Source organism: Calonectris borealis, chromosome 15 (assembly GCF_964195595.1).
Source record: "Calonectris borealis chromosome 15, bCalBor7.hap1.2, whole genome shotgun sequence".
NCBI classification, from domain to species: Eukaryota; Metazoa; Chordata; class Aves; order Procellariiformes; family Procellariidae; genus Calonectris; species Calonectris borealis.
In genome coordinates this window covers 9,612,901-9,638,202 of record NC_134326.1, presented here as the reverse complement: position 1 = coordinate 9,638,202, position 25,302 = coordinate 9,612,901, and the positions used below count along the sequence as shown (strand labels likewise).

At 37.2% G+C, this 25,302-nt stretch overlaps 1 protein-coding gene across 1 annotated transcript; it reads left to right on the top strand.

The window, feature by feature from the left end:
- Nucleotides 1-335: 335 nt before the first annotated feature.
- On the top strand, nt 336-25,302 carry GABRA6 (gamma-aminobutyric acid type A receptor subunit alpha6). Its single transcript, XM_075164125.1, has 11 exons — nt 336-373; nt 610-728; nt 1,075-1,142; nt 2,441-2,661; nt 2,768-2,850; nt 3,448-3,591; nt 4,021-4,173; nt 4,254-4,406; nt 8,600-8,859; nt 20,083-20,337; nt 25,252-25,302. Exons 1-11 carry the CDS (start codon nt 336-338, stop codon nt 25,300-25,302), a joined length of 1,545 nt encoding a protein of 514 aa, XP_075020226.1.

Below are 25,302 nucleotides of genomic sequence, written 5' to 3'. Positions count from 1 at the left end.
CCTTTTAATCTCCCCTAATGCCTTATTCGATCATTGTCACTGCTCTCCGACCGCGCACCATCCCTTCAAACCCTAATTCCCCCACTGGAACAGTCAGACGAGGCTGAACGGCGGTGGCGATTCCAAGGGACACACACGGCCACAGACAGCCCCCACCTCCCCACCCCGGGCAGAGGACGGCCGAGGGCCACAGGGAAGGGGCTAAGCCAGCCGGACTCCCCGATCTCCTCACCCGGCGGAGCCCCTGGCCAAGAGGGGAAGGAAGGATGAGCACCGACGCTTGCTCCAGTTGACGGGTCCGAGGGCACCTGAGCGTCCTCGCACATACCTGAGGCATGGCTCTGCTCATCGCCTGGGTATGCGTCGCTGTGAGGTGAGTGAGCTCTCCCCGCCCAGCCCCACCGACCCCTAAAGGCTCCCTCAAGCCCCGCCGCAGCCCGGAGGGGCAGGCGAGGGGGGCCGGGCCCCCTTCCCTCCTCTGTTCTCCCCGGGGGGCCGGTTCCCCGACAGGCGCGAGTTTGGCGGGAGGGCTGAGGCGAGGGGCAGAGGCGCGAGTCCGGCGGGAGGGCTGAGGCGAGGGGGCTCAGCGGGACTCGCCTCTCCTCGCAGCGTAGAGAAGGCGCTGGGGGGCCAGGGCGACGGGGGAAACCTCTACTCGGAAAACGTCACTCGGATCCTCGACAAGCTGTTGGACGGCTACGACAACAGGCTCCGACCGGGATGTGGAGGTAGAGGGAAACGCCCGTCCCCCGGGACCTGAGAACGAGCCCACGGCTCGGTGCGGGAGGGCGAGCGGCAGCTCTCCGGCTCCCGGTGGAGGGGGTCGTCCGAGCGGGCGCGGGGAGGAGAGTCCCGTCCCGGACCCGGCAGGAGGGAGGCGGTGAAACCCAAGAGGCGGGCGGCAAAGGAGGAAAGTTTCCCGTGCCCCGCTAGCCCCGCGCCCGCCCGCCCGCTCTTGCGGGGCGGCCCCCAGTGCTGCGCTCGCACCGCGTCCCCGAGGGGCCCCGCCGCGGGGAGCCGCGCCCCGCCAGCCCTGATCCCGCTCCGCTCCCAGCTCGTCTCCGTGTCCCGCAGGCACCGTGACAGAAGTCAAAACGGACATCTACGTGACCAGCTTTGGGCCGGTGTCCGACGTGGAGATGGTAAGGGCCCCACTTGCCGCCCCTGCTCTCCTTTCCCTGGATTCATTACGGTGGCATCAGAGTTGACTGTCATTAAAGCAGATTACGAGGCTTAATCTTCCTGACAATCTCTAGGGCCAGCGGAGCAGTTTGGCTGGAGCTGCATACAGCAATTTCCCCAGCAGAGCCAGCCAGGGCAGCCCATAGCCCAGGTCCAAGGCTGGGCACAAAAGGCAACGCTAGCCTTGGGTGAGGGCACGGATGGGAGGTTAAAGAGGCCTCTTTAACCTTGTTAAGAAGATTGTAAGCATCTGTGGCCCAACACATAGGTTTGCAGGAAGGCTGCCTGGTAGGAGACAACCTAATGAGCAGCTGCAGAGGAATGGTGCTATTTCTGAGACAGCTGCCCCTTGTCATGCTGGGTGCCCCCAAATTCAGGTAGCTGTGGGCTTGGGTGAACTCCATCAATTACAGCAGCAGTCCCAGGAAAATGTTAAGCCATCGGAGTGAGGATGGCATTGCTGTTCTCATTCTGGCAATTGACTTTGATTGCTATTTTTGCTCTTGTACACTTCCTCTAATACCTGCTCGCCTGAAACTGCAGTCCAGTTTGCAGGCAAGGAACCGTGGGCCCCAAGATGCAACCGAAAGTTTTTCCACCTCTTCATCAGTCAATCTAAGAGAAGGCATAACCTTGTCTTCTTACACGTTTGCCTCTGGCCAAGGTTTAGCTCCATTTCCTAAGCAACTTCTATAAAGAACTCCTTTCTGAAGGCTTGTAAGAATATTACTAAGAATCCGTGAGAAAAATAACTTAGATTAATATTAACTTGACACCAAGTCATACCATGGTGTGATTCACTCACATCAGTCCTTTCTCTGTGAATATCCAAAGTAAGCTGAAGAAGAGGCACTGAACATGTATTTTTGTTGCTGGCAATTAAACATTGATAGTTTGTTTTTGCACTTTGAAAGGGTACTAAATTAGGCATTTGTATTTACTTAGACCTCAGTCACTTTGAGTTAAATTATTATCTCTGAGAGGACAATGAGGTTTTTTTCCTTATTCATACCAAATTATATATTCACTGATTAATTTGTAACTATTCTTTAAATAATAAGAAAATAAGATATTTTTTCATAGACTACTTTTTTTTTTTTTTTAGTAACTACTTAATGGTAATAGGATTAAGTGTTTAAGCAGTAAATGAAATGCCATTGACATGTGTGTTAGGTTCTTTCATGGAGTTACTGTATACACAGCAACTTGGGACTGCTGGCCCCCACACATAAGTCAACGACCTATTTATTTTCCATAGGAATACACAATGGATGTCTTCTTTCGGCAGACATGGACTGATGAGAGGTTGAAGTTTAGTGGGCCAACTGAAATTTTGAGATTGAACAATTTAATGGTCAGTAAAATTTGGACACCAGACACATTTTTTAGAAATGGAAAAAAATCAATTGCTCATAATATGACAACTCCTAACAAACTTTTCAGAATTATGCAGAATGGAACTATTCTTTACACAATGAGGTGAGAGCTTATTCTTCTGCTTTTGGTTGACCTTTATTTTTGACTCTTTCAGCAGTGTTCCTGCATACCATTTTTTTTCATTGTCATCTACTATAATGTATTCTAGACTAACCATTAATGCTGATTGTCCTATGCGGTTGGTGAACTTCCCTATGGACGGACATGCTTGTCCATTGAAGTTTGGAAGCTGTAAGTTTTTCTGTATCTTTCAGTTTTTTATAGTAATACATTTGGTCTACATGTATGTGAGAAGATCAGAAGTGAGATCCTAGGACGCTACTTAATGACATAGCTGAAATTTTTTATTTTTTTTTTTATACTAAAATCTTACTTTCTCCTCTGAGACTCAGACCATTCATAAGCACATGGATTTATTCTCTGAAGGGTGACTGTTGAATATTTTATTGTTTATTATTCTTACACATCTAGTAGTCAAAGTGGGTCCTTCAACAGCTGTGGTACATGTACTGTGTTACTTCTAGTTTTGCAAATACTTAGTTGATCTGTGGTAATCAATTTTGAAACGATTTAGTTGATCTGTGGTAACCAATGTATGTGTTTTATAGCAAATTACAAAACAAAAGCTAGTGCCTATCAGGTCCCACCTCAACCATTCTTTTATTGTTGATTTTTTTGCATTTTGTCATTAATGAGGTTAGGAACTTGCTGGAGCAGGGTGCATGTTTCTGTGGGTATTTGAGCCACAAAAGGGATTATGATACTTATTTTTTCAATTGCTTATAAATTACATAATTAATAATAGTAATTTTTCCCTCTGCAACTCAGATGCTTATCCAAAAAGTGAAATAATTTATACATGGAAAAAAGGACCCCTGCATTCAGTAGAAGTACCACAGGAGTCTTCCAGTCTCCTCCAGTATGACCTCATAGGACAAACTGTATCTAGTGAAACAATTAAATCTAACACAGGTAAGATGTAGCCATATGGGAACTATTGACATTATAAAACACATCTTGAAAATAAATTACAGGTTTTTTTCATACAGAACCGAATTAGTTGAATTATCTTTTGCCATTTTAAAGACTAAAATCCTTGGAAAGAATCTAACCATAGTCTCTTAAAAGATAGCTTTTCAATACAGTCCCTTTAAGCATACAATTTTTCATGCAATTCTTAAGAGTTCCCCCTGCCTCCCCGCCCCAGTAAAAACAATGCATAAAATGAATATTATTCTTCTCTTTCCATAAGGTCACTTTACCTTTTTTTAATCAGCTTATTTTTATTATGCATTAGGAGGCCTGTAAGTGCTTTCCTCAGAACATAGTATGTTGGGTTTAAGCCAATAATGTTTACGCATATGTTGCCAAAATAATGCTGACATACTTGTCTCTTAACAGGTGAATATGTAATCATGACAGTTTATTTCCACTTGCAAAGGAAGATGGGCTACTTCATGATACAGATATACACTCCATGCATTATGACAGTCATTCTTTCTCAGGTGTCTTTCTGGATTAACAAGGAGTCTGTTCCAGCCAGAACAGTTTTTGGTATGCTGTGTTAAGGTCTTTGAACAGCTCAGCATCACATATACCATTCATTCATTACTTTCATTGCTTGTTTGTTTTAGGCGAATATTCACTTCAGCTGCTCTATTTCCATCTTCAAAGGAAAATAGGCTACTATCTCATTCAGACATACATTCCATGCATCATGACTGTAGTCCTGTCTCAAGTTGTATTTTGGATCAACAAAGAATCTGTTCCAGCGAGAACCGTGGCTGGTATTCATGTTTTGTTCTTTTCTCATTCACTTCATTCACTGTATTGAATCCATTGTATCAAACAGCTGCTGTAATCCAGTGGGGATTGGAGAAGACAGCTAGTAGGTTTCAATGAACAAAAGTAAAAACTAAAATTAAACCAAATAATATCCAGTCTGCCCACGAGGGTCAAAATTCTTTACTCAGAATGTTTGGTTAGCCAGACTTGTTTGTGATGTTTTTCTTCCCCTGAATATTTCTTTGTATGCAGGAAGGGACAATTTCAGAGTAAATGTAAACCTCTCAATTTTTTAAAGAGGAATTTTTCTATTGATTTATTCTCTTGTGAAACCAATCTGAGTTAAAGCTTTTAAAAAAAAAAACACATGGAATTAATCTTATCTGACATAAGGTACCTCATTTAGCACTGATTCTGAGGTGCTCTCTTCCCGTTGTTTATAAAGGTATCTAAACAACTAGCAAGGACTTTAGATGGATAAAGTCAGGTGAGATGAATCCTGTCCCTAGCACAGTTTGGAGTCCTAATGTGAAAGGTGTGTCCATATTGCATGGCTGGGCCCTTTTTTCTTTCCAGCGGTTTGAATTAATTCTCCCAAAGCTGAGAGTTTTGTCTCCTTAATTTTTAGTGTGTGCTCTGCTATTAAATTTGACACACACCCCCCCACTTCAATATTGATAAGCTCTGAAACAGCACTCATTGTTAAGGGGTAAACTTTCACTGACTGAATTGTTGTGTCTAGAAAAACAATCATAAAAATACTAAGCAAAAATAATAAAACTTGTCAAAAACTTCATGAATCCACTAGCCATACATACACCTTTTGCAACTCTATCTATTTTCTCTTAACCCAGTAGTTCTATACAAAAAAATTCCTCTGTGAGACTTGTCTTCAGTAACAAAAAGGCAGCTATATGTTCCCTAAGCATAAATGATGCAAGTCTTATAATTCAAAATGAGTCTATAATTGTAGTTAGCAGGCTACAGAATTTGTATAATTTGATTTCAGTCATTTGGCATTTCCTACCTGTATGGAATGGTATTCATAAAAGCATTACAAACTTTTAGGAATGCTAAGTGAACACAACTTCATCATGTGCCTCTGAAGGAAGATCAACACTTTTGTTCTTCATGTCCCCATTGGGAGTTGGGATGCAGTTTGGCATCATTAAGCACTTTCAAGTATTATTTTCTGGCAGTTGGGATTTCTTTAAGTGCTTAAAAATATTAAAATATCAGGCAATAGATTTTCAAGGATTTTTATTGCAATTGAAGCATAAAATATATATAGGAGGTTTGTACACCAAATATGATGCTACCTGATTTGGCTTCATATTGCATCTCTGAACTATACAGTTACATCCTCTACATTTTGAGTAAAACATATTTGCTACCTAGCGGGCAGTGAAAGTCAATTCTATATGCTTGAAGTAATGTGCAAATAAGTCTTTAGCTGATTCAGTAATAATTACATAGAGACCCCAAATCCTGGAATAACAACTCTTAGATGTCATACTGAAGAGTAAATACAGAATTAGAAACAGAAAATATTTTAAGAAAATAGTAAAATAGACACCTTTCTCAGTACTATGGAAAATTAGTCGTGTTGGCATTTTAAAAGAATATTTCAATCCTTATTCCATTCTTATTTCTCCCAAGCACAGTCTGAATTTATAGTCCTTACTAATTCAAAATCCCATGGATTCTAAATACCTTCATCTAAGGAAAGGAGGGCAAATTCCTTATGACAAAAAAGACTTTCAAGCCCCAGTAAAAAAGAAAAGGCTTAAAATGGAGAAGTAAGACTCCTTTCTGCATCATATTGCAAATACTTGAATTATAAATTTTCAGTTTTACTTCTAAGTTCCTAAACTATAAATTTGAGAGAAGAGAAATTAATAGTAGAAGAATAACAATAGTGTGCCTAAGCCAGTTTCTCAGAACAAATTCATTTAGCAACTCTATTTACTTCCAAAATGGATGCCAGTTATCCTTTGCAGGTGATATTACAATAAATACTCTGAACATTTTGCAAAGATAAATTAATGGTCATAAGCACCTATTCTTTACAGACCTGCAAGTGAAAAATGGGAGGCAGAAATACTTGAAGAGGCACTCTTGTGTTCTTTATAATTGTGTCATTGGAAAGAACAGCAGATTGCTAGTATGAAATTCCTTATTTTATGTGGAGCTATGTATGTAGCTATGCATATACATATATATGTATATATGTGTGAAGTTTTATGAAGCATGACATTATCAGAGATTGTTTAGAATAAGAAACATGGTTATTGGAGGCCTAATTTTAAGTATGCTCTGAATCCATATAGCAATGGCTATTATTTCACATTTTCATGTGACTTTATCTAATCCTTCTTTATTCCTAGCAAAAAGTTCATCTGTTATTTTGCAGAAAGATAGTAGTCAGCTTCTACCTTCCTAGCAGGTCACCCTGGGAATTTTAAATTAATATCTAGTCATTAAACTTTATTTATAACAGAGTTTCAGATAGGGAAAGGTGTTTGGGTTTTTTTGTTGTTTCATTTTTAATAAGAAAAGATAACATATTTCAGTATTTGCATTATGTAACAGATTCTTCAAAACTTACCAAGTGCTCAAAGTGGAAAGACAAGGGTAAACAATCATCAATTACACAGTTTACCAATTGTAATTTGGCATTCAGTTTGATGAAGTAGTTTTCCACAGTGCAGAGCATTTCATCAATATTCACTCCACATTGAGAGAAGTCTTATCTATATCTGTAATAGAATAGGAGTCCTATTCCTAAGTTTAAATTCCTGCTGCAGTAAGTTTTTATTCAGACACAGAATATATCATTTTTATTACTAACTAGCACATGGACAGATTCTAATCTAATCACACATCATATTGAAAAGTTCATTCTGGACTTCTGAAATTGAAATATATCTCAGCATACTTGTATTCGTATCATAAAATGAGTCTGGCAGATATGGGGGAAGTAGAGATCCTACATATTTTTATACCATCTCCTATCTGCATTTCATTAAAACATGTTAAGTAATGACATTGGGCATAGTTAACCTCAGACAGCTGGCAAGCTACATCATGTGAAAGAGTTGCAAAAAAACTCTGAAAATAATCAAGTCACCCTGTCTTGATGCTGCAGTATGCAATGACACTGCATCCTTTCCAATGAACATCATTCATAGCATATTGATTCATCATCACAACATGACATAACAACATCTTTTACTTTCCCACCTACCCTTTCCCAACTGCAGAAAAGAGCAGAAGAGGGTATTCTCCACCTTACTGTCTTTAAATACCTGCAGTTTTCGCATTCTAGCAGGCATAATTATAAGTAAACATGAGTCACAGAGGCTCCTATGATAATGAATGAGTTTGCTCTAGCACTTTTGCTTGTATCAGGCAGCAGTGGGAAGTAAGTGTATTTCCTACATTATTAATGCTGTACACTCCAACACAGAAACAACAAATTCATGAATTCACGTGAAGAACGCTTTGGGGCCCATGAGCTACGTGACCAGATTTGTTGTGTGAAAATAGATAAGCAGCTCTAGAGAAGTAGCTTTTCTGTCCTTCCATATTTGTAACTATGGGCGCTTTCAAATCAAGGTACTGTTAGTGAATCTTAAAGAATGTATCCAGTGATTAAAGACAACTGCACAGAAAACCAAACTCTTATTACTAGAAATATTTGGATCATACCACTGATTTTAATGCAGAATTTGCTTGATTCAGTGAGGGTTCTGTGAGCCATGCTCTGTCTTGTGCAACAACAGGAGAAAGAGAGAATTACTGTTGGGAAATGACAGTATGTTAATCTAGATTTCTGCCAAATGTTCCACTTACTAACCCCTCAAGTAAAGTGTTTTTCATAGTTTGAGCCTGAATTTTGTTATACCCATGTTTATTACAATTCTAAGAAGCTGCACTATGTAGTATGTAGTTATCTTGACTTTCAGTGTGCTCAATGTATTAAGGAAGTTTGTTCACAGCTTTTAGATGCTGAAGCCAGTATACATGAATTACTTAAGAATACAAAATACTTAGCAGTTTTGTTAGTTAGCTGGTATGTAGGATGACAGCTAAAACCAAAGAGGAGTTGGATTTTTTTAATATATATGAGTTTAAAAGTAGCAGGGTTGAAGCAAAATTCTAATGCCCCCATTTTCTTTTTCTTATTTTCAAGGAATCACTACAGTTCTAACAATGACCACTTTAAGCATCAGTGCACGCCATTCTTTGCCCAAGGTGTCCTATGCTACCGCCATGGATTGGTTCATAGCTGTGTGCTTTGCCTTTGTCTTCTCTGCACTTATTGAGTTTGCAGCTGTCAACTACTTTACCAATCTTCAGACTCAGAGAGCAATGAGGAAGGCAGCCAGGGCAGCAGCACTGGCAGCAGCACTATCAGCAGCAACTGTACCGGCAGAGGACGAGATTGTCTCGGTAATTGCTTGCTTTTCTGATAATAAGCATCATATAGGAAGAGGCAGCTGAAGTAGTGAATGCAGAACAATATTAAAGTGATCTTAACCTGAAATAGATTATGTAACTAGATCATGTCTATTTATCAAAGACATTGTTCTTATTTCAGAAAATGAAAAGACTTCATTTATTCATACTGTTTATTTAAATTTGAGATATGATTTACTAGAGAGATGTTTATTAAGTAAGATATTTAAGGAAAGCCATTAGACTGTTACCCATAATACTTCTCTTGAGCAATGCTGTAGGCAGTGTGGTCAGGCAGCTGTGGTTCTCTCAGTAAGTCTGTAGAATCTGTGGGACACTGTACAATGGAATGAACACGTGCATTGGCCAGATGATTATGGGATCACTGCAGTACACTGGTACATACCATAAGTGGGTCATCTGGAAGAAGAGGAATTAGCCTTTACATAAACTTGGCATCTGTTACTTTCATAAAAATCTGTGTTGGTGGAAGCTTGGGGAAAAACATAAATGTAAAGATTAAGGATAGATTTGACTACATGTGAAAGAGAGGAAGACTTTCTAGTATCAAAAAAAGTACATCAGAATTGCTTGTAAATATTATTCCTTACATCTCGGGCTAAGTAATGAATGCTATCTCACAACATATGTTAATATATTTATCACTCTAGCCCTCCTGTTTTCAAAATCAGTTTTATTACCACCACATTTCCCTTTTTGAGCAGAATAGCAGAATTTGAATGACCTCCTGCAAAACCTTTGAGTCTGTAGTTGAATAAGGAAGTCAGTCTAAGAGCTATTGGATATCAGGGCAACACCTTACCCACCATATAGTAATATTTCCACTTTTGCTTATAAACAGCAGTTAAAGTTACAACATCTAGGTACATTCAAACCGTTAAATTCATAATTGATAAGTTCCATATAATAGCAAAACCAAAGCTCCACAGCATCTTGCTACTGGTCCTCGTTGGAGCTAATCAACAAATGTTCTTCACAAGAAGCATTATGCTTGTAAGTCATATTGTATTTCGCTTACAATTTTTTTAATATTGAAAAAAAACGAAGACATTGTAAGATATAATAAAGAAATGCGTTTTATTTTCACTAAATATATAAATGCAAAGAGAAGCAAATCTTTATACATTTTAACTCAGAACGACAGCTTTTTTGTTTGTTTTTTAAATCACAGTTATATAAAGCAAATACAAAAGAAAGTCCAAAAAATTTCGAAGGAGCTTGGAAGCAAGTGTTTGCAGTATCTTGCACTGATTTTAAAGTGACTGAAAGGCTGATTTAGTTTTGGCAATATTTGCAGTGTTCATATCTACATTTATTTTAACTAGTAAACTTTTATAATTATATTTAAACCTTACAAAAAACAATGAGAGGAAAAGAGAGTAAGCATTCGCCAATATTTAGGACATACTTCCCCGATCCCCAATATCATGATATTTGATTGAGAAGTACTCTGGACTGAATGAGCAGAACATTGCAACAGTAAAATAGTGTAAAATAAGAAAAATACTGTTAAGACTGAAGGAACTTTAAAATGTACTAAAGCTTCATTTTTATTCTTTTGTTGACTTTTTTTTGAGGGCAAGCTATCAGAAAAAAAGCTAAAGAGATCACTTGGCTTTATGTAGCATGAGGAAAATATTGATAGCTGCTACATAACGAAAAGGAACAACAGCTCTGATTTTTCTTACACACATTTCCTTATTCAAGTTTGATTTAATCATAGTGAGATTTCCAAGAAGGAGAAAAAAAAACCTACTTTTTTTTCATTGAAGTCCCTGCTGAGTGATATAAAAACAGTTTGGCCTACTCTGCACGTGCTGCTGGTGAATTCACAGCAGATGCTACAAAGCCGTCACCATCCTCCCCCTCCAATCTCTAGAAGACACCTGTTTCAAAAAATAACCCTCTGCATAATCCCAGATATACTAGGACATACTCCTGATGATTGTGGCTCCTCCAGTACTTGTGGATGAGATTTAAATGGTCTCTGTATCATTGCAGACCAAACTAAGCACAACCTACAAAATCGCTGTTGAACAAATGAATAAAAGAAAAAGAAATTAAAAGACTTGAAGTTTCTTATCAAGGGCTTCAGCCACAAACAAGCACAGAGCCAAACTGAAGACACATGTTCCTCATTTTGTAAATATTTACTTGTTAGCTTTTCCAAGTAAAAACAAGCAAAAAATAAGCATCTAGGAATAAAATAAACATCTAGGAAGCACACTGCAACCATTTCCTCAAGAAAATTATTTATAACTACCTAACAACATTTAGATCTAGAAGAGTGGTAAACCCCATAACATCAAGGTCTCAAGGTAAACTCAATCTCTAAAACAGCCCACAGTGTCCACAAAATTCTATAGTCCTGATCTTGCTCAAAGCTCATATTATCCAAGACAGTAATTTTCAAGCCCTGTAAGTCCACCACTTTTTTCTCACAGCATCAGTTCTCTATGAGGACCCACCTCTGCAGTAAAAGGAAAAGCAAAATCACTGAGATCACAAAAATGAAGGATACTTACAATTGAAGGAAAGACGATGTAGTCAAAATGGCTTCTAGAAGAATTAAGTATTGGATGTAAAAGCTCCCATTCCAGAAAGGCATGCGGGAAAAAAGGAGTAATTACAGAATAACAGATTTTAAGAAGCTTTTTTTTTTCTTTTTTCTTTTCTTTCTTTTTTTTGTGTGGTGAAGGTAAGGGGCAAAGAACTTTGCTACGTTGTCACATAGATGGATATACTGCAGTCAGTGATATCATTTCAGCTGAAACAGACCTGAACTAGCTAATTTGAAGTGTAGTTAGGACAGGCTAATTGCGTGAGTGTATGACTATTTCCTCAGAATTATCATCCCCTACTGAGCTTTGTACTTCTATAGTTACATTACTGGTCTTAAGGCAGTTATGTTTAAATAAGGCGTACAGCGTAATACTCAATTTCTTTCTTATTGTAGATTTAGGAGCTGTTTCTGAGGTCCTGATTTCCCTTTTATTGTCCCATACCCCCCAATTTGTTCCATTTGTTTGCCTCTGAATTCTTTCATCGCTTTTCCGTCCAGATTTTTCTTTTTTGCTACAATGCCCAATTCTTATTCTTTACTCCTTGCATAATTTATCTTACCTCTCCTGCTCTTCTTTTTGCCTTTTCTCCCCATTTACTCCACCTTTCTTCTTAAAATGTTGTTTTCTAATTCACTAGGAAAAAAAAACTATTAGAATGCATGTCTTATACATTAAAATGTTTTTTAACTGTCTACTTTATTTGGTTTTTAAAAAGTAATTAAAATCTTTCCCTTCTCTCATACCCTGGGCTTTGGTACCTTGCCTTTTCTAATCTGTGATTTTTTTTTTATTTCTTTTTGCTCTTTTAGATAGGATAGTCAAGTTTTTTATCCACTTGTAATGCTAGTATTTTTGTGATTTTTAAGCGCATGAAAGTTGTCAGAATTTTAGCTATATGAAAGGGCAGGTATAGGATGAAGAGTAGTGAACAATGTGTCAAAAATGCATACTGTCTTCTGCATTTATAGAAGTCAGATGGTATTTTTACATTGAGAAAATTTCTGAAGATTGTAAAGGTTGAGTTAGTTTTGGGGAGTCCGTTTGTAAAAATAAAAGTGAAAAAGTGAGATGTACTTACTTGAAAATTTTCATGGCTATACAACTGCCAATGGAACTCTGCTACCAGTAGCAACATTAAGAGTAACAACATAAACTATATGTTTTTAATAATTATCTGAAATTGCCTGAAGAGTGGCTAAAGAACATTGTGGTGGGAATAACCTTAGGCTGTCTGAACTAGTACTTTCTGTATGACAGGAGACCCATTCCCCTGCTTTGTGTAAGAGGAGCCCAGGGAGACAGTTTTGGTATAAATGAAAATTCAAAGGAGTTATAAACAGCCAGTTAGAAGCTTTTGCTGCTTGAGTGAGGGCCTAAACTCATCAAGAGAAATGTATTTAATGTATTTACAGAATATATTCAGGTTTTTTTTAATTCCAAATTAACTATGTTTCCGGGGCGGGGGGGGGGGGGGGGGGGGGGAGGGATATTTCAAAATACTATCAAAAATCCTCCTTCCCCCTTCAGTCCAGTTCATTTTATTTAAAATCTTGCTTTATTCAAATGAACAAAACTTTTTCTCATGGGTTTTTATATTGTAGCCAAAAAACCTGTCCACTCAGAAAATAAAGATGGCAGAAGACCAAATTCTGCTCTACTGTACTAATGAAAGTAGAAGAAACTCTGCTAAAGTCATTGGACTACACTGGTTTCAGTAAGAGAGACAATGGTCTGACTATGTGCTCAGTTAACTGACGACAGCCCAGCATGCCTGTTCTGGTTCCAGGAAAGCCACTCTTTACCTCAGATAACTGAGAGTAGAATTTGGCTTGCTCTCTTTGTCAGCTGCAGGCAATCCCTGTGTGAAATACAAAACTATGGGTGTTCCACTCCAAAATACGATGGCAACAAGCTGAGCAGTCATCTGGACCCCGACAGAAACCTGTTTTTATTCGTATGGTGACCAAGCTTGTTCTAGCATGCCAAAAGCAAATGTTATATATATACATAAATATAAAAAACATTATGGCATTTAGCTTTTTAATCCATTTCAAATATGTATTTTCTGTATCAATCATATTGTTTCATCATTATGGCTTCCTTTATCCAGGAATATCCCAATACTGGAAATTGCAGGGGAAAGGGAATTGGTGATACTGTCTGGAGTGCACCATTTGAAGTAATACTCTACAAGATGGTCAGAGAGTACCCACCATGGATCAAAAGACATCCTTTCCATGTGAGAGACTACATATGAAAGACAAAAGATTGTTACAGGGTGGTAGCTTGATTACAGTTATGTTCTAAAAGACCTGTTGTTTTAACAGAAAACAGCGCAGAGCAGTGAAATACTGCTGGGAGAGCTTCCTTCTCCCTACAAATAGCCCTGTCCCTGTGTTTCAAAATAACATGGCTTGGGCAGAAAAGGATCCTCATTCTCTTTAGCAACCCTGCCCAACTGCAGAGCAGCCGTATGTCACTTTGGTATAGAGAATTTAGTTTTCTATAATTATGTCAGAATATGTTGAGCATGTTTAATGAGTATCCTAGTGTAACTGAGAGGACTTCTATTTGGATTATCAACAACACTTTGTGAGATCATCCTAGAAACAGCTATATGCATTAAAGTCTTGACTGAGAACATGGCACTTTCAGTCGAGGGAGACCTTCCTGCTCCTCCACAATTGCAGATTATCCAGTAGATATTAAAAACAAACAACAACTTTCAGTTATATTGACTTTTTGTCACCCCAACAAGGAAAGTAGGTGCTGATTATTTGGTTCTGCCTGAATTAATATTTGTCTGATTAACAAAGGCAATGCAGGGCAGTAAGGAATGTTTAGAAGTAGCTGATATCATACACAAAAATAGAAAAATTCAAGATGAATTGGATTTAGACGTTTTTTTGTTCAACATTGAAGTCTAATCCCAGTACCTTTTTTGCAGAGGGGCAATGAGAACAAAATGAATTAAGTTAAATTATAGGAAAAAAAACCCAAACAAACCTCTCTAGTGCTGTTTGTGTAATTCTGTCTCATTTAGACACTCAAAGAAGTAGTTTGTATAAGCTGCAGAAATTTAGCAAAGTTCTGGGCTGACACTGGTAAGTTTAAGAGCCGAATGTGACTTTGAACATTTAAATCTGTTTAACATAAACACATATTTTGACAGAGGCTCTGTGCTAATTATATGATTTTTCTGATACGCTACCTATAAATGTTAGTAAGAGACTCTACCACAGTACATTCACATTGAAAAGAGAATGACTAGCGTTCCAGTCTCTGCTCTCCTTAGTGCTTACCTGTTTTATATGACAGCAATTTTAATACAATGGGCATGGTATATTTTTAAAAGTTATGCTTTCTGCCTCTAATGGCTCTTTAGATTTTCCATGCAAAGTAAAACAGCTTTGAAGTAATGAGGTAACAGCCTCTCCCCCTAACCACCTTCACCTGATGGTTAGGCTATATTTTGAGAGAAGTGAATTTCAATCCCTAAAGATTAAGAAAGAATTTGAACATGGCTTTCCCATGCTCCAAGTGAGTAATTTAACCTAAGAGATTTAATCCTTTTACTAGGGTAAAGCACAAAGAAAACAAATTTGCATGTTATTCATCATAATATGCCTAGGAAAGGAAACTTAGAATTCCTAAAGAGATGCCTAAAGCTAGGACTATTAATGACTTCTAAACTATATTCAGCTTTTAATTATGCAGAACACTGTTTATAGATGTTTGCAATACACATTTTTTTGAATCAGATCCCACAGATGAGATATGCAAAGAAATAGGTAAATTATAGGTTATAATGAATCATCTCTGGCATGAGATGGATACTTAAACTGCACAGGACTGTAAAGATTGAAGTACCTTAGTGCATGCCCAAAAGGACATCTTACATAATGTGGTGAACTTTCCTGATGCAAGGTGCTGCATATGGATTGTTCAGTAGCTAAGCAGAGTTTTTACAGATTAAACTGTTGAATGAGGGGCCTCTTTGGGAGCTAAGTCACTAGTATGTGATTTTATATGTATAATATGAATGGTTGAAATTACTCAAACTGTATCTACTAAGGAGATGGGCAGGAAAAAAGAATGTTTTATATTTAGTTTAGTATTCTGCCTTGTACAGACATTGAGTTTTGGTGCTAGCTTTTTTTTTTGTTTCTGGGGTTTTTTTGTGTGTATTTTGGGATGTCAGCAATGTTCAATATCCTTAATCCAATAAATTATAAAGAAAAGGAGGAATAACACATTTTTTGTCTAAACTTTTAGAGTTTATTCTCACGAACCTCTTTTTACTGCATTGCCTGCAGGAAAAAGAGACATAAGTGAGTAAAAGAGAGATAAGTAAGGACATAGAGATATTCATTTGTTTAAAGTTAGCCAGTGTCTGAGTGCATGCATAAGATACTCATGTTACTGCTAGGTCATAAACTAAACTGATAGTGAGAATATGTATTTGCAGTGCAAAGAAACAGAGAACACTAGAGAATTTTCAAATATGAATTACAGAAATCTCTTGAGGAAAAGAAACATAAGAACAAAACACGTTCATAAATCACAGTTAGCATCCATACAAAAATCCGAAAAAGCAAAGAATTCTGTTTACTCCAAGGTTATATATGCTGTATTTTTTTTAATCTGGAAGCCAAGCAATTTGCTGAGAGCCTCCTGAGATATTCTGAGCATAAGCAAATTCTAGCGATACTGATGAGAGTTGTGAGAGAGCAGCACCTTTATAGACAAGATGGGACTGCTTTGTGAGCTTTCTGGAGGATCAGATAGCTGAACTGCAAAAGCTTAATAGAAGCCAGACTATATCTTACTAGCCCATATACATACCAATTTTTGTCTAGTCCAGTTTTATGGTATCTCACATTAAACAGTGATCTTGCAATCTGTTCTGTGTCACTGGGTAGTCATACGTAATGACAAATTTAATTGCCTGATGGCACTGCAAGAGTTCTCCTCTGAATCAGGATTCAGTAAATTAACAAAATTCATTATTTCATTATGACACAGTGTGCCATGCCTCAGGCTTCTTCTTGTTGCTCTTGCTACTTGTAAAACAGTCCTTACTATTTGAGTGATTGGCTGTGTGAATTATGCAAAATAGGCTATTCATTCCTGTTTCCTCTCTGTGTTTTGCTAAAGTTTCATGATGTCATTGTAGGTAATCTTTGTCAAAAGGAAAAGTGAAATCTAAATATAGTAGACAAATTACTGTAGCTGCTGTTCAGAATTCAACTGTCATAAGAAACTATGTGGTTTCCTCTCGCCACTGCTTCCTCCTCTTGGTTTAGCAGTGAATTCCAATGCAAAATATGAGTTGTGGTTCTGGGGCAGCAAGTCTGGTCTACAGTCAGCTACCATACTGAGAAACATCTTCATTACACATCTAAGATAAATTTAGACTTAGAATTCCATATCCTGGGTAGTGGTATACAAGAAAATAGTCTTGACCCTGACTTGCTGGATGGGCACACAAGGGTGTTACAGTGTAAAGAACTACTCGGGGACTTTCTTAATGATTTATATCAACTCAAAACCATCTCCTCAGCAGGTGAAAAGCATGACAAAAAACTGCAGCTTTACTGAGACAGTAAAATGCACTTGTCCTTCCTGAATATTGGAATAGGCTATTTTAGGTAATGAGAAGTTATTAATATCACTCCATTGATAGAAATGGACCTAAACTGGCCCCAAAGTGGGAGCATAATTAAGTTAGTTAGTGCACTCCCTAAGTTCTGAGGGTATGCACTGACTCCAGATCTTCCTGTCTCCAACTTGAGATGAAATCACATTGAGAGAATCCTCCTTCTATTGCAATCCTCCTTCTATGGGAATGAGATTTCATAAATATTATAAATAAAATAATGACCAGGATTACACTTTTCCAAGTGCCTATTCAGATGATCACTATGATTTTACTACCTCTACATTCTAAATATGTTCAGTACTGAATATCATCCACAGATCAGATGCTACATCTGTTCTGCCTACTATTAACTCCGTCACTTCAGTACAATAACTCCCGATTCATGCTTGAATGATCCAGAGCAGAATTTGACCCACCTTATACCGGAATATTCCAAATAAAAAGGGCTAAGATTCACCTTAGCGCTTATATTTTTAGGAACCACTCATTCTCCACAAAAGGTCAAGTTATCTTGCAGTAAAGCGAAAAACAAGCTACCTTACGACTTCTACAATTCAGTTCAAAGTAGGGCATACAAGCAAAACGGAATAGCAACTTGAATGAAAGCAGTAGTCCAGGCTCTGTCAGTCAGTCTGTTTATAGAGTGCGATTATTATTATGATTAGCGCAAGTGGACATGGATAACCCTCTTTCTGTTTCTGTGACACATCTGTAGATCATCCTCCATTTAAATCTGTCTGTTGCTTGCTGTGTTACTGGAAAATACAAAAAACAAACATCTGCGTTCCAGATAGGCACAGCCCCAGAATATGAATGCCATTTAATATCTATTCAAGACATGATACTAATAATTTAATGTGTAGATGGCAAAGTGGAAGAAAGAGGGTTATGGCAAGTTAGAAGTGTTGATGGGTTGTGAAGGAAGAAAAAGGGCAATAGGTAAAAGATATATATCGAGAAAAAGCCCTTTTTTTCTTTTTTTTTTTTTTTGGCAAATAAGTTGATGTTCTCTCCACCTTTTACTTAGATTAAAATCAGCTGTGAGGAATCCATCTCTCCCTGATTTCAGCTGGATACCAGTCCATTCTTCCATGAGCAGAACTTGGCATCATGGTGTAGCAACGTCACTTGTTCTGATACTCTGGCAGTAACACTGACCGCTAAAAGGATAATTCCTGTTATAACTCTATTTTAAGTCATACATGAGATACCAGGTGTGCTAGGCTAGTCTTTTATCTAGAAATTGTGGCCCAAGTACAAGTATAGGCAATGTATTTCAGAAAATGCTGCTTTTCCTTTTAACGACCCAGTTATTTACCTGATTGACTAAAACCTGTTTCCATGCAGAGAAATCCTGCAAGATAAATCCCAAAAATGCTGACAGTGGGCCACATTTAAGTGAATGATTGTCACTAAATCACTCCCAAAGAACGACTTTGGAAATTGCACATCTGACAGAATTTTGCTACTTTGAAACCATTCAAATGTTACTATTCCATTTTACAATAGATATATATGCTGTTGTATTGCAAGTTATTTATATTGTCTAAGAGTTCCCTCATCAGCTTCAGTCATTCAGTTATCTAGTTCTGCTGACCAAAAAAGCTGCTTATTCAAACCCAAGAATAGCTGTGTATGTTGTGCAATTTTGTGCACAAGGTTTTTCATCAATAATCTGGAAATAAGTTTTGCAATCCTTTATTGATGAAGCTTTAGACTCAATCGCAACTAAAATGTTGTGTGTTAGCATTGCTTTTTAGAGTCTAAGGTATTTCTAGTGGTCCCTATTCACCAAAAACTTGAGTACTTCATACCAAAACAATAAAAACCAACTTGACACTCTAGGCATTCTTCTGTATTTTCTCAGCCATCAGACAAATCTTATGGCTGCTGCCATGCATCCACATTACTAATGGTAGTCCTGAGTAGTGGCAGTAGCAGCAAGGTTTTGAAAATTTCCTCCCATTTGGTACTACTGATATCCATTAGAGCAGGTTTAGAGCCTGTGGTAGATCTTATTCCTAAGCCATTTCTGCAAGGAAGAAATCTATTACTTCTACTCTTGTGAAAGTAAAAAAATGGCAACTTGGCCGCAAATAAAACAGGTGTACATAATGAATAGATATGTCAGCCTAGCAACTAAGAGGTAAACTCTAAATGTTCCTGAGGTCTGGCTAGATTTTTAAGAATTTTCATACAGCTTTCTGAAGAGTAATTGGACCTGGCTATGAATATTGCACAAAATATAGGAATAATTTTGTTTCATTTTACCATAAATGAAAATAAAAATAGTCCCATTACAGTTAGGATGAGTATTTGTCTTCAGTTGCATGCATGAAACTGCTGTGGGAATCGTGAGATATATTTGAAAATGAAATTTCATCCTAGAAAAAACTGCAGGACAATTTAGCATTCATGCGTTCAGCACCTGTAAAGTTAGTCCATTTCCTTTTGTGCAGCAGTTTTCTAGTTCATCAGTAGCTAGTTTGGGAACTAATAACTGTGTGACAGCTTGACTCCATTCAGTGAGTGTTTACCAAAACTCATCAATGGGCTCACACAATGAAGATTGCACTTGAGCCAGCCCGTATGTACTATTTTGTTTAAACTTGATTCATATCTACATAAACTTCAGTCGTACCAATATATTGCAATTTAGATACACCATTACCTTATTTTCTTTTCCTTTTAGCTCCATCTTTTCTTTCTCTCTTGTAGCTTCCATTTATTACCATGTTAAAAATATGGAAAGCACATATTTTTTTCAGGAAAGTTTTAGACCAGAAATGTATCTCTGTATATTTGCATTATTTTTGTGATTTCCTTAGGTTGCTCTATAGCAGAAGAACAGCAATAAAATCAGAAAGTTGAGTAAAAAGGTGGAGAGAAGCCTAATAATCATAAAACCTAAGACTCTCTATCCAAAAATCACTCTTTTTTTTTTCCTCCTTTTTCTTTTTTCTTCCACAGCATTCTGACTCCAACTGTAACCTGAAGAAGCGAGTAAACTCCGTAACATCTCAGGCAGATCAGTCTCCTGAAGCCAGCATAATATCAAATAGAGCATCCCAGTGTCAACAAGTGTCTGTTCCTCCACCAGCCCCACCACCGCCTATTGGAGGCACAAGTAAAATAGACCAGTATTCTAGGATCCTCTTTCCAGTGGCATTTGCAGGATTCAACCTGGTATACTGGGTCGTTTATCTTTCAAAAGACACTATGGAAGTGAGTAGTAGAATTTCTGAATACTTGCTTATAATATGTAATATGTTTACTTGACCAATATTATTTTAATTATTCAACTTCAGTTACTCAGTGCTTTCTGAGGAAAGTCACTGGTAATAGCTTTCTCGAAAAAATCAGCTGTGGTTTCCAGTAGTAGTGGCACTCAGTACAATTTACAAAGGCTATTTGAAGATGAGAAATGTAAACACTTACCTCCATGCCATGTTGCACTAAGCAGAACACATTGTGTAAGACAACGTATGACGCCATTCTCAGCAAACAAACTAATCTTGAATCTTCCATTTCTTAATCTTCCTATCTGCAGTAAGGAATGGTAGAATTATCTGTTGAGGCAATGCAGTGAAGGAGATAAGAACTTTAATATCTCCTAAGGTTTGCACAGTGAGGTAATAAGATAACAGTATCCCAAAAAAAGTTTGTTATTCAGTTTAAACATTTATCCATAGTGAAGAATTGACAACTGCAATATACAGTTTGTGAATCAAGAGTCTCTGTTTTTATACATTTTAACACTGATTTTTCCTGTTTCTTCGTATAGCTGAACTGTTTTATGCAGATAAAGCTGCCAAATTCTTTGCATAAGTTTGTTTGAATCAGGCAGAGAGTGATCATACCTTTAGATATCCATCAGGTCCAGAAGAGATGTGTGCCCTGCAAATTGAGCATGTCTAGAATAATCAGTCAGTGATTAGTCATTAAACTTTAAGTCTTTAATGCTTTAATTCTCTAATTCTTCCCTTTTGCCTAAATACAGCTAATGGTGTCCCATTTCCTTGGTAAAAAATATATTCATTTGCTTTGTTGCCATAGAGTTTTTGAATCTCACTGTACATTGCAGTCAATATGATTGGTACATTTAGCTTTATTTAGGACAGCTAGAGAGATAATGATGGTATTTAGATAGTACTGAGTGCACAAAGTCCCTACATCAATAAAAACAGAGGCTGGCAATCTGATATGAGTGGTGAGCAGATTGTACCTTTATTTCCTAGATTAGAGGTAAAGCAGGCCAAGGGAAATCTCATGGACAGCCAAGAGATGTTGCAGTTCAAAGTAACAAGACAGTGCTGATCAGCTGATTGGTGGCATCTTGCCTCTGCTTGAAGCAGAGACTACTAGCCTCTAATTTTGCTGATTTTTGCTACTAGTATGATCTGGAAAATGCTGTCTCTCAAAGATGGAGTGTGCTGCCAAGCAGCTTATATGAAATCAGGAGGGCAGGAAGATAGGAGGCACTATCTCTTACAAATGTTCCTGCAGATGTCTCTCTCAAGAGGTCACAGCTGCTAACTCCTGGCCACTCAAAATCTGCCCAATGCTAAATTTAGCATTTATGCCAGAGTTACTGATCCTGCTATTAAAATATTGACTATGTGTGCAAATTACTTATCTCAATCAGAGAAGGGAAGTATCAAAAAAGCTCATGTATAATCATTACAGCTTCTGTTTAGAGACCAGTTCCTCAGCTTGTGTAGCTTGCCATAACTCCAGTGATTTCATTCAACCATTCACATTTTGGATCTAGAAATATTTGGAACATGGTTGCCATTTCCCTTGGTAGTGATGAAATATTTACACTGAACCTTGTATATTAATAGTTGTATTAGAACTAGGCTTTTAAAATACTTCTAAAGTCTAGGACATAGTGCTGACTATAAATATTTTTTAAATGCCACTTTTGCAAGCTCACAAACATGCTCACAAACTGAGAAATTATGTTCTGTAGTAGCCTTATAGAATGACAGAAATCCAGCAGCAAGATTTAGAAAACAGAACAGTATTGACAGCTGGGGTGTTTTGAATTATGAAGAATGTAAACAATTATGTAAAATGTTGATCAAGCTCTTCATAAGTTACATTTTCCTGTTTGTGTACTCAGTTGTAACTAATCATGATTGTGATATACATTGCTAGGTTTCTATTTCAATATGTTGTATCACTTAATTTGTTGTTACTTTCAAGGAAAACCAGGATTGTTTTTGCTTTAAAAATATATTAAAAATATGTAAGCCTTTCCATTAAGTAAGAGGAGATACAAAAGTTAGGTAAGCAAAGCATGGCATGCTTTAAGGCCAGCTGAACTCAATCACAGGCTCAAGCCCAAAGGATTAAATATCGGTACAGTATTATTCAGTTAAGAAATTTAATTTCATTTATAAAGTGCATTTTGTGCAGTATTTCAGCTATGTTAGTTTTTCTTTTTTGAGTTACTTCTTTGAGTTCATTTGGCTTTTGTTTAAAAAACAAAATGGAAAAAAAATCGAATCATTTCATTGAAATAAGCAAATTTCCTGTGCACAAGTTCTTGTAGCGCAGCTTTCTAGGATTTTGATTAGTGTAGTTTGGAGTGCAGAACATCACCCACCAAAGTCTGTCATTGTGGAGATTCCTAAACCGAACAGCTACCTACTGTCTTTGGATGATGCATGTAGAATAAATCAAGAAGCATTTCATGAATCTGTTTGTAAAAGCAGACTATTAGCACTGGAATCAAAGGTAATTTTCAACTCATATCATTATCTTCCAGCCAGACTCTTCCTTTGACTTTTGAAGGAAGTTTTTTACTTCATTTTCTGGATTCAGAGCATCAAATAGAATGAGCAGCCTTGTTCATGTAATGAGAGTTGCATGAAATGAGGAGCTCTCTCCTAAGCTGTTTGGTAGTATTTCTGTGCACTACTAAGCAGTTTTCTTATGGTTTAAGTAATGGGCCATATGTTACAGAAATGAAGAAGTCATTCTTGTGTATTGTATCTGATAATATTTATAAGAACCTTGGGGCTTGAGTACTTTTCAAAGTGCTCCTTGGAGCACCTTTTTCCTCCCCTTCCATTTAATAATTTTCTTTTTGGAAGACTTCAGGTTAATCACCCTTTCTCTTGCTATACTTGTAAACTAAGAGTATGTTAATTACACGGAAATTTTAGGATTTAGAACTTTGTATAATGAAGAAGGTGTTTCTAATGAAATGTGTGCCTTTAAACATTTGAATATTATTTTTCAGAGCAGCCAGGATTGGGCAGATAGCAAGAGTATCTTAGACTGAACTCTGTATTTGTACTTCCATATATACTGAATCAAGTCCAGCTCAGCAAAATAGGGAAGTTTAGTAGCAAACTTTCATTGTAAAATTAATCCTTTGCTACATTTTTAAGCAAAATAGCAGCATTCTCTGAATGAAAAAATGAAAAAAAAATCCAAGTTGAAATTAAGTGCTTCAATGGAATGCTTTTTATATCTGGATGGGCATAAAGTTATCTTCTGGCCTTAATATTTAAATAAATGGTTCTATGCTGCATTGGAACAAGTGGGAAAACATTCTTATTCAGTAGCAGTCATCCACCGTGCAACTTGATATATAAAAGGTATTTAAATGTAAACTGGTTTGCATTGTGGAGTAGCAATAGTGTTGCAGGACAACAGTTATATTGGTAAAAGTTTAGAAATGAAGCTAATACAGTTTTCTGCCTGCATTTTGCTAGACAGCATGTTGTTAGAACCTAAAATAACCAAAGGATAACATAAAAGTCGAAAAAAGGAGGTATTTGAAAATATGTACGTGAAAAAATCCCCAGTTGAAATAACAGATGCCAGTTTTTAGATCACAGAAAATGCTGATACTTGTATGATAAGCCCCCCTTTCTCTCCAAAGGTTTTATAACTGTAATGCTGACAGATGCTTAATTATAGCAATATCACTCTGCCATTTATAATATGAAAAAAATAAAGCATTAAAGTTACTCTAAGAGGACTTACTCCCTCACTATGTAAGGTCAGTTTGTAAGGTCAGATGGAAGGTTTGAAGATGTGACCTCCCCATGATTTATACATGCAAAATGGAACAGGCATGTTTCTGTGGTCTGTGTTCTTCCATAGAGTACAGTAATATCTGCCATCCACAAAAAGCTCTATACAGTAACAAACAATACACATTTGTCTAGATTAGCCAAATAAAGAAGTTCTTTAAAGTAGAACAAACCTATCTGACAAATAAGAAAAAGTTGTTCTAGCTTTTTATTTTGTCATACAGTATTTTTGGGCTTTGTTTTTGGTTTTAAATCTTGCTAAGTCCTTGAGCTGAATACTAATTTATGACAGTGACCTTGGTAGGTGAATTGTATGCTTAGTTTATTTTAAAATTTGCTTGATTTAGAATTCAAAGAGTGTCCTTTTAATGAGAAGAATACAAGTACATAGTGTACCTTTGCCATATCATTCACAATGCATATGCTGTTCTCACATCTTCTTACACATCTTCTTTCTAAAGCAACCTGTCTTAATTTTTATATGTAATGTTATATTACAGTTTTTAATGTAATGAAACACATGGTGGAGTGAATGAAACTAAGGAAGGATATGATGTTAAAGTTTTGATGATAAACTGCAATAAAACAAGCAGAGGCCAGCTTTAATATTTGGGAGCAGAAGAAGGTACAAAGTCACTGAATGTCCTAAATGTGCTGAGTCCTGGATATTATTTGGATGCAGAGAACATAGTATGATGACAGAAAAAGAGTTATGTAACAGGTTGAAGGGGAAGATAAGATGCTAATGAGGTCAAGTGAGAAGAAACAAGAACAGGGAAAGAAACAAGAACTGGAAAAGTATTTAGCTTCAGTATGTTAATTTCATAGAGCTTGTAGTGCGTATTGTTACACCTTGTTTCAGTTTAAATACTGGAAAAATAAAGTTCAGGAGAAAACTGTCATTGCCATACATACTTACAATTGAGCTTTGATGATCCAGGTAATGAACATCAAATTCTAAGAAGATTCTCATTTGTAATGCAGTTCTATTTTGTCTGCTGAGACACTTAGAAATCAGGTGGGTTTGTTGATTAACTTAGTTGTTAACAACCCATAGCTTAAACTTCTCTCTAAACTTTTTTTCCAGTTTTTTGAACCTACTGCAATGCATCTTCGAAATGACCATCAGTCCAACTGA